General features: G+C 43.7%; 1 protein-coding gene across 1 annotated transcript; it reads left to right on the top strand.

Annotated features, from left to right (window-relative positions):
• The first annotated feature begins 3,997 nt into the window (after positions 1–3,997).
• On the top strand, positions 3,998–4,811 carry LOC123107981 (non-specific lipid transfer protein GPI-anchored 5-like). Its single transcript, XM_044529855.1, has one exon. It carries the CDS (start codon positions 4,081–4,083, stop codon positions 4,597–4,599), a length of 519 nt encoding a protein of 172 aa, XP_044385790.1. The 5' UTR covers positions 3,998–4,080; the 3' UTR covers positions 4,600–4,811.
• Positions 4,812–10,467: the final 5,656 nt, after the last annotated feature.

Here is a 10,467-nt window from a genome sequence, read left to right as displayed (position 1 = left end):
GTTTTCTTTGAGTCTTAGAATATGATCAACAACGGTAAACATCGATTTTTTTTCAAGAAAAAATGAGAGTGATGACAAAACCTATAGGATTATATGTGGTAGATAGAATGCCTCTAATGATATTGTGATTGCAGCATTTTTCCTATATTTTAGCAAACACACTATCTACTAAATTAAACAAGACAGGGAACATTGTCACCTTGTTTAATTCTAACACAAAAGTTGTCTGAAATATTCAGAAATAAGTTTTAGATCAATGGGAAGCAACATTTTCATACTATGTCTTAAGCCTTTTCATAGTCCGTTAAGGATCAGACCACTAGAATCAGTTTTGTGCACTTCATGAGTATTAGGCTTCATTTGAAACCCAAAGGATATTTATAAAAAAATAGAGGCAACCCATATGAACACATTGGTAGTAAAAAGTGGACCGTCGGAGCCTTGGAGAGACACATTTTTTCTATGCCTCTTTTTCTTTACGAGAAAACTTCCGATCTATTCATCAACTATCAAGGTAGTACAAAGAACACTATAAGTAAAATTTACATCTAGGTCCGTGGACCACCTAGTGACGACTAAAAGCACTGGAGCGAGCTGAAGGCCCGCCGCCATCATCGCCCCCTCCCGCGTCGGAGCCGGGCAAACATTATTGTAGTAGATAGTCAAAAAGTCATCGTGCTAAGGCCCCATAGGACCAGTCCAACAGAACAACAACCACCGTCAATGAAGAGAAGTATAGATCGGAAGGATCCAACCTGCAGACACAGAGACGTAGACGAACGAAGATCAGATCCAGGCGGATCCACCGAAGACAAACACTGACCGGATCCCATGAGATCCGATGGAGACACACCACCACACGCCCTCTGCCAATGCTTGAAGCATCACCGGGACGGGGACTAGGTGGGGTGAACCTAATTACATCTTCAATAAGCCACCACCGTCTCGTCTTCTTAAGCATGACACAAACCATAACAAAACTTAGAAAAACACCTAAAAACGGAGCTCTCCCGCGCGGCAAAGGCTGAGATCCACCATGCTTCCATGGTCCAAGGACCATATATAGAAGACGAGGCAGACCGGTAGCTGTGCCGGTTAGAGGCAGGGAAATCCTAGATGAGAGTTCACACGAGGGCAGGAGCGAAGGGGTATATGTTTTGTATGCCTCTTGCTAGCCTTAGCATGTAAATAAGTAGTGTTTCTATCACTTTTTGATACTTATATCCCTAGATATCCGCTTGAAGAATTTTTCTAGTTATGAACTATTCTCCATCTTAGTCTCGATTTTCTCTATATATGTTTTCTCATCCGCATTAATGAAATTGTCCGTAAAGATATTTATTTAATTCTTCATGGTAGCCCTCCTTATTAGTACTCCATACAATAGTTTCTTGTACCAAATCCAGTAACTTTAGAGTAAGGATAGGTTTCTTTTTTAGTAAGGATAGGTGTATTCCCTTCCCTAGGTAAGGACAGTGGCCGATCTAGCAATTTGTTGAAGCCTAGGCCCAACAAAAGCTCAAGTGCTTCATTTTAGTGCTTGGTCTACCAATAACCACGAGTATCACATATAAATGCCATGTAAATATAAGAAACAATATTGGGTCATTTAGAACCTTATCCATGTAAAATTTGTTTTGGTTTTGTGACGTATGGGGCAGCATTTTTATCTTGTTTCTTGTCGGTTGTCATTCTCTTCGGTTGACCATGGTGGTCTTTTTTTCTATCGCTTTATGACATATTGACTCTTGTAAACGCTGCAATAATTAACTGATAATTGTGTGCATCAATCGATGTCGAGGCCGATGGTATGATCACTCTTTTTCTAAAAGCAGCTATAATTCAAACATCATCAATGTGCAAAACACATGAGATACACTAATAAATACTCTCTCAATGTCCTCGCAAAATGAAAACCTCTCTCCATGCAATTGTATAAGGTCTCACATATTTATATTTCTAGATCCTTAGTTTGACAAATAAAATATGTATCATATGCCACAAAAATCTATCTTTCTTCATAACATATTCAACCAGACACCCATATGCACACCCCCTAGTGAATCTCTAACTAAAAATAAATTAGTAAATTACATTCATTTAGGTTGAAATATAAACAGGTTGGAGGCAATGAAGAACTGTGTAAATTACATGAGCCAGTCATGCAACATTTTGCGAACTGACTTGTGGTTGGATGGTTAGGAGGACAGTGGTATCCCCAGCCCACCAGTGTTCAAGTCCTGATGCTCGCATTTATCCTGGATTTATTTCAGGATTTTCGGCGATGCGCGTTCAGTGCGAGGAGACGTCCCCGTCGACTACGAGGTGCCTAGGTGATTTCATAAAATCTCAAGATGATATGCCGGTTTAGTCTCTCGGAGGTGCTAATAAGGGTAGAATGTGTGTGTGTGCGGCGTTCATAGGGGTGAGTGTATGCACGTTTATATGAGCGCTTGCGTCTGTACTGTGTTAAAAAAAGTCAAGCAACATTTTTTTCTGAATTTGTTGGAGCTCATCTAAAAAGACATTTGGGCTTGTGGCACGCTAGAATGAGCGCTACTAAGGACTAAGGCCCAAATGGCTAGAGAACAGCCTGCTGGCCCAATTTATTCACTAGGTCATCTTTTTCAGAGAAGGTCACCGTTTCAAAGGTGGGAGCTCACCGACAATCAGGTAGACAACAGCGTTGATCCGGGCATGTTCCCTACATAGAGGTATGGTAAGCTCCCCCCCCCCTAAGTAAATCCCTAAGAGCATCTTCAAAGCAATCCATAAATCTTCGTATGTTTGGACACAAAAACGCCACTCCAATGGACCTCCGCAAACCTAGCCCATATATCAAGACAGTTCAAACATCCCAAACCCACTTCATATGTTGGAAAGTAATAGGTTAGTCTGAACATGTCCGCCACTTCAACTTCGGCCCATCCCAAACCACTTTCTTTTTGTCTTCTCTCAAGGAATAAAGCATGCCCGAAGACACTGATGCGCTGGAACCAAAAGGTACCTAAGCTGTATCGATGAATTGTGCCGCTGTCACTGAGCCCGAAAAGACAGACTAGCATTTTCAACCGAAGCTCTGGTATGGGGAGGGGACCCACAACAACACCCCTCATGAGTCACCGGCGCTGGAGCACGAGCTTTCGCTCAGGTCCTCATCGGTGCCACACGAAGTACCAAGGTCACCGACCCAACTCGATGCAAGGACCGTCGCCACCAGCTCGAGGCCTCCAGATCTAGACCAAGGAGTCGTCACCGTTGAAGCCACGACAACATGAGGATCACTGCTGCCCTCGCCAAAAAGCCAACCATCCAAGCATCCAAGTCACCCCCATGCAGCGGCGGCGCCAGGTCCCAGGCAGGCCAGGCCTTGGCCTTGGGCATGCTGAAGTTTTTCTTCATTGACTGTAGCATACTCCTTGTGTTTTTATTTACTTTGCATATTAGCTTTGTTTCAGGTCAAACTTTCTAAATTTTGACCAAGTTTGCACAAAAAAAATTAACCCACAATAATAATTCAATACCATTAGAATCATCACTCAATATATTTTCATACAATATTATATATATATAGTGAAATCTTAGAATTAATTGTTTTTATAATTTTGATCAAACTTTAGAAAAATTTGACTTAGGTCAAACTAATATGCAGAGTAAATAAAAATGAAGAGAGTACTATAGTTTACTACCGTTGTTGGCTTATACCGTTGACACTTAATACCGTTGTTGGCTTCATCCAACACGGCAACGCGGACGACAGTGGTTCAACTATGAACACAAACTATAAACTATTGTAGCAGCCACATGTGCAATATTTTTTCTGAAGCATCAGCATACGACAGCTGCAGCAATTCAGAGAAAGAAATCATTTCGTGCCACGAGTAGGAAGTAGGGACATGCAGCTCACCAACACACCCAACTAATTCCACCTTCCCCAACAAAACAGCTCCAATAAAATCACACAAATTTGAGCGCCAAAAGCACGAACACACAAGCCTGATCAGCACAAGCAAGAAGCATCGAGCCCAAGAAAAGCCTCTTGCTTTCACTAGCAAAACCCAAGGGGCAGAAAATCCGTCAATGGCAGCGAGAGCCATGTCCGGCGGCAGCATCCTCCTGGCCGCGGCGTTGGCAGCGGCCCTGCTGGTGGCGTCGGCATCGGCGCAGTCCGGGTGCACGGCGGCGCTGGTCGGCCTGTACCCGTGCTTGAACTACATCAGCGGCAACGACACGGCGCCCACCAAGTCCTGCTGCTCGCAGCTCGGCTCCGTGGTGCAGTCCCAGCCGCAGTGCCTCTGCAGCGCGCTCGGTGGGGACTCGTCCTCGCTGGGCGGCATGACCATCAACAAGACGCGCGCGCTCGAGCTCCCCAAGGCGTGCAACGTGCAGACCCCGCCCGCGAGCAGGTGCAACGGCGGTGGCACTGCTCCTGGCGCCGCCACGCCGACCACGCCCGAGGTGCAGACACCGGCAAGCTCTGGATCCAAGACGACCCCGTCGGCGTACCTGCAGGAGAACGGCGGCTCGTCGCTCCAGGGCACGGTGGGCCTGGTGTTCGCGCTCGCGGCTGCTGCGTTCTACGCCGTGTCGGCCGTGTAGTGACTGCATAGTGAGCATCTCGGCCGCTGGACTGAAGCGCTAGCTGGCTGGCGAGCTAGAAATTCGTTTCCTGTGTGGCATGATTTCTTTTTCATTTTGGTTTAGCATTAAGCATTGGGGAGGAGGATTGGTCAGTGTTGTGTTCCACATCTGTACTACTTTGGGTTTCCTCTTGCTGCAGTTGAAATAAAGTCTTTTTTGTTTTGTTCCCATTGATGGTTCAATTTGATCGAGATGTGCTTCACCTATCACATCATCACAGGTCGGGGTACAAACAAATAGTAGATTCTTACTTATCGATGTATGCCTTTGCAAAGATAGTTCAGTTCCTCGACGAAAGTACATATATGGAAACAGAGCAGAAAACAGAGTAGTGATATTCAGAAAACAGAGTAGTGATACTCATAAAACAGAGAAGAAAACAGAGTAGTGATACTAAGAAAACAGAGCACCAAGTAGCGGCAACCGAATTACTCGTAAATGCTTGCACTGTCGGATGTACAACCTGGATGAAATGTGAAGTATTAGTGGGGGTCCGATTTTAGATGCTTATGAAGAGCAACTTCAAGAGATTCCCTATCTCTAAATAACCGTCGTTTACGGAAAGTTAGAGGCAAGAAAGCCTCTCGAACAGATCCCGCAAACTAGCCTTAACTTTAGAGAATCCCGTAAAAGTGGCATTTTCTTCCCGCAAATTTATGAGAAGATGACCTTCCTATATCTTTTGGCGGAATTGTAACCGCCTAAAACTTCCACACATGGCCCGCCGAAACGCCACCGCCCCACGGGGACCTCGCCGCCGCCGCCGCGCAGTTGCCACACATGTTAGAACACGGCCGAGAACCCCGCCGCCCCACGGGAACCTCGCCGACGCCGACACACAGTTGCCACACATGTTAAAACGCGGCCGAGAACCCCACCGCCGTGCCGCCAGCCATGCCACCACCAGCCGCTACTTATCCAATATTTGTCTGAACTATCAGTGTACGACAACTCCAGGAATTCCGAGAAAGAAACCATTGCACATCTGTACTACTTTGCGTTTCCTCCTGCTGCAGTTGAAATAAAGTCGGTTTTGTTTTGTTCCCATTGATGGTCCAATTTGATCGAGATGTGCTTCACCTATCACATCATCACAGGTCGGGGTACAAACGCATAGTAGATTCTTACTTATCATCGATGTATGCCTTTGCAAAGATAGTTTAGTTCCTCTACGAAAGTACATATCTAGAAAAAGAGAGGGCGCGGAGCGATGCAGGTATGGAAACAGAGCAGAAAACAGAGTAGTGATACTCTAAGAAACAGAGCAGAAAATGAGTAGTGATACTAAGAAAACACAGCACCAAATAGCGGAACCGAATTACTCAGAAATGCTTGCACTGTCGGATGTACAACCTGGATGAAATGTGAAGTATTTGTGGCAGGCAATTCCCACTATGAACTGAAGTTCAGAAAACTTGATTGAATCCTTGGATGATGTATCTTTGTCTTTGCAAGGACAAGCAGCCAAATATACCGTACGTTCCTAGTTCTCTAACTGTCGGTCCTATACTAGTATAACTAGCATAGTGTCCTACTCGATGTGTAGGCTAAATTTTTACATAGTTTAGTGATAAGAACATATTATTATTTTTGTCTCAAGAAAAACTAAAACCAAATGCGATTACACTACAAATATAAGACTTATAAACATAGCTTTGTATTAGGTATGTTTGTTTTGAATTTTTATTGATATAGCATAAATAAATGTGTTATCCATTTATCATTTACCTGCTAATTACGCATGTTGTACTAACTATTGTTTTATGCTCAGTTGTGTTGCACAAATTGTATTTGTGTCATTTTCTTGCATTGTATCATGTTGATTTGCTAATGTTGTCCCTGATTGACATATTTTTTTATTTTAGTGATTTTTTAATTTAAGTGTTTTCTAATTTGATATATAAAGTTAGAGTGTATTTAAATATTATATGTATCAATTAAAACCGCCATGGTAGCCCATAAATAAATTGTCATGGTAGGTATTTGTTTCAATGACGTGTAGTAAGCAGGTTCAAATGTTAGCTCATATTTTCATGTAAGGGAAGTTTGCTCTCACATTGTCCACACTTCCTAGAAAGAAACATCATCCACACTACTTTCCTAAAAAAACATTATCCACACGCCATGTACAGAATGGTGTTGGATACATAGGTCCCACCAGGCAGATCCTTACATTTTCCCTTACTTTAGACGTCTCGTCTTCTAAATAGCTCCCAGCTACGGAATTAGCCGATCCAATTTGGATCCACAATGTAAGACGGTCACACCGAAGATCCTCTGGTTTTTCTTTTTGATGGCTCTCAATTGCCCACACTACGCAGCTCGGGTCGGGTGTACGGGCGTACAACCACGGTGCCGCTGAGTGTTAGCACTGTAGAATTGTATTGAATAATTGTTGATGCAATATTGTGCCGGTATAAGAAGTATATATAAGAGCTAAGCCGCACCTGACTTAGCCTTATTACGAACCGAGTAGGAATCATAATCCTAATACAAGTTGTATTCTAACATCCCTGCAGTGTCAACAGTAGGCTCGACGACGTTGAAACTGAAACGAATGTCTTGAAACGGAGTAATCGCCAGGCCTTTAGTAAAAATATCAACAAATTGAGCAGAAGTAGGCACATGGAGAATGCGAACTTGACCGAGAGCCACCTTCTCTCGAACAAAATGAATGTCGATCTCAATATGCTTGGTGCGACGGTGTTGAACCGGATTCCCTGACATGTAGACAGCTGAAATATTATCACAGTAAACAATGGTAACTTGCTCAATAGGACGGTGCAGCTTCGACAACAACTGGCGCAACCAAACCGTATCAGCAACCGCATGAGCCACATCGCGGTACTCAGCTTCAGCAGACAAGCGGGAGACCGTAATCCGCCTTTTTGAAGACCAAGAAACCAAATTGTTATCAAGAAAAACACAAAAATCCGGATGTGGACCTACGAGTATCTAGACAACCAGCCCAGTCTGCATCAGAGTAAGCTGTCAAGGAGGTGGGAGAGGATTTGTTGATATGAAGACCTAAGTCTAGTGTGCCTTTGAGATATCAAAGAATACGTTTGACATGATTGTAGTGTGGAATACGAGGATCATGCATGTATAAACAAGCTTGTTGGACAGCAAAAGAAATTTCAGGACGAGTGAGAGTGAGATACTGAAGTGCACCGGTAAGACTACGATAAAGAGAAGGATCAGAGAAAGGATCACTGTCGGCAGAGAGTTTGGAATCTTTATCAACAGGGGTACGGGAAGTTTGACAATCAAGCATACTAGCACGAGAAAGAAGATCCAGAGTGTACTGACGTTGAGACAAGAAAAGACCAGAGGAGTCACGGATAACAACAATACCTAAGAAGTGGTGAAGAAGACCTAAATCTGTCATAGAGAATTCGTGGCGAAGAAGAGAGATAATATGATCTAAAAATTGTTGTGAGGAAGCTGTGAGGATAATATCATCAACATATAAAAGAAGGTAAGCAATATTGTTGTTGTGATGAAAGGTGAAGAGTGAAGTGTCAGAACGGGAAGGGGTAAAACCGATGGTTTGAGCATAAGTAAAAAAGCGTTGGAACCAGGCATGTGGTGCTTGTTTAAGACCATAAAGAGATTTTTGAAGAAGACAAACATAATTAGGATAGGAGGAATGTTCGAAGCCAAGAGGTTGTTGACAATAGACTATTTCTTGAAGAGAGCCATGAAGAAAAGCATTTTTTGACATCTAGTTGATGAATTGGCTAGGAAGAAGAGACGACGATACTAAGGACAGTGTGAATAGTGTTGGGCTTGATAACTGGAGAGAAAGTCTCATCATAATTGATGTTGTGTTGCTGAGAGTAACCACAGCATACCCATCAAGCCTTATAACGTGCAAGACTGCCATCAGAATTAGATTTATGGCGAAAAACCCATTTGCTCGAAACAATATTTGTATTGGAAGGACGAGGAACTAACTACCACGTGTTATTCTGCAGAAGGGCACCATATTCATCTTTCATAGCTGCGGCCTAATTAGGATCTAGGAGAGCTGATTTGTAAGATTTGGGTAGAGAGGAAGGAGATAGAGATGCATGAAGATTGAGACGATCTTTTGCGGGTAAACAAAACCCAGACTTGGCACGTGTGCGCATGGTATGATTGTTAGTGGGAGCTGGAACGGGAATAGCATGAGCGGGAGGTGTGGGGGAAGATGTGGTGGACGCGTCCGGCGCAGCGGAGGAAGCGGACACGGGAGATAGCGGTGAAGACTGCGGCGGCAGGAGGTCTGCCGCGACAGAGTGTAATGGGGATGCTGATACGTCTCCAACGTATCTATAATTTATGAAGTATTTATGATGTTACTTTATCATTCTTAGATGTTTTACAATCATTTTATAGCAGCTTTATATCATTTTTGGGACTAACCTATTGACCCAGTGCCCAGCGCTAGTTGCTGTTTTTTGCTTGTTTTTTACATCACAGAAAATCAATATGAAACGGAGTCCAAACACCGTGAAACTTTACGAAGATTTTTTTGGGACCATAAGGAGAACCCAATGGGCCAGAGCTGCACCTGGTGGGATGCCCCGAGGGGGCACAACCCACCAGGGCGCGCCAGGGCCCCCTGGCGCGCCCAGGTGGGTTGTGCCCACCTCGATGGCCTCCTGTACCCCTTCTTTGCACTATAAATTCCCAAATATTCTAAAACCCTTCGGGGTTAACCTAGATCAGAAGTTCCGCCGCCGCAGGGCTTCGTAGCCACCGAAAACCAATCTAGACCCGTTCCGGCACCCTGCCGGAGGGGGGAATCATCTCCGGTGGCCATCTTCATCATCCCGGCGGCCACCACGATGAGGAGGGAGTATTCCACTCTCGGGGCTAAGGGTTTGTACCAGTAGCTATGTGTTTTATCTCTCCCTCTCGTGATCTATATCATGGGCTTTGTTAGTATAGTCGGATCATATGATGTTTCTCCCCTCTATACTCTTTGTTGTGATGAATTAAATCTTTACCCTTTGAAGTTTTTTCATGTCGGATTGAATATTCAGAGATGAGAACACATGATATATGTCTTGCGGTATGAATACTTGAGGTGACAATTGGGGTATCTTATTGATTCACTTGATATATGTTATGACATTCAACTCGCGGATCCCCGCGGTGATATTAGGGTAATCTATGCATAGGGGTTGATGCACGTTTTTCTCCGACGGAAACTTCAGGGTCTCTTTATAGTTCTTTGTGTGGATTCAGTATTATGAATATGAATATGCTTTGGTGTTATTCTAGTACTAACTCTAGGATAGATCGAACGGAAGCTTTGTGTTATTTTAGTACGAACTCTTGAATAGATCGATCGGAAAGAATAGCTTTGAGGTGGATTCGCACCCTACAAACAATTCCTACCTTTTGTTCTCCGCTAATAGGAACTCGAGAGTGATTCTTTGCTGTACTTTGAGGGATAATCATATGATCCAACTATGTTAGCATTGTTGAGAGATTGCACTAGCGAAAGTACGGACCCTAGGCCTCCTTTTTAAGCACTGAAACACCATTTTTGTGTCCGTTTACTATTTGCTACCTTGCTGCTTTTAATTATTCAGATTATAAAAATATATTTCTACCATCCATATTACACTTTTATCACCATCTCTTCGCCGAACTAGTGCACCTATACATTTTACCATTGTATTGGGTGTGTTGGGGACACAGGAGATTTCTTGTATTTGGTTGCATGGTCGTTTGAGAGAGACCATCTTCATCCTACACCTCTCACGGATTGATAAACCTTAGGTCATCCACTTGAAATTGGTACTGTCCTACAAAACTCTGCGCTTGGAGGCC

This window comes from Triticum aestivum, chromosome 5A (assembly GCF_018294505.1).
Source record: "Triticum aestivum cultivar Chinese Spring chromosome 5A, IWGSC CS RefSeq v2.1, whole genome shotgun sequence".
In the NCBI taxonomy this organism is placed as follows: Eukaryota; Viridiplantae; Streptophyta; class Magnoliopsida; order Poales; family Poaceae; genus Triticum; species Triticum aestivum.
This window is presented reverse-complemented; position numbering and strand designations above follow the sequence as displayed.

What these genes read in the sequence shown, in the direction of transcription:
- LOC123107981 (XM_044529855.1), top strand. Translation starts at nt 4,081, where the DNA reads ATGGCAGCGAGAGCCATGTCCGGCGGCAGCATCCTCCTGGCCGCGGCG.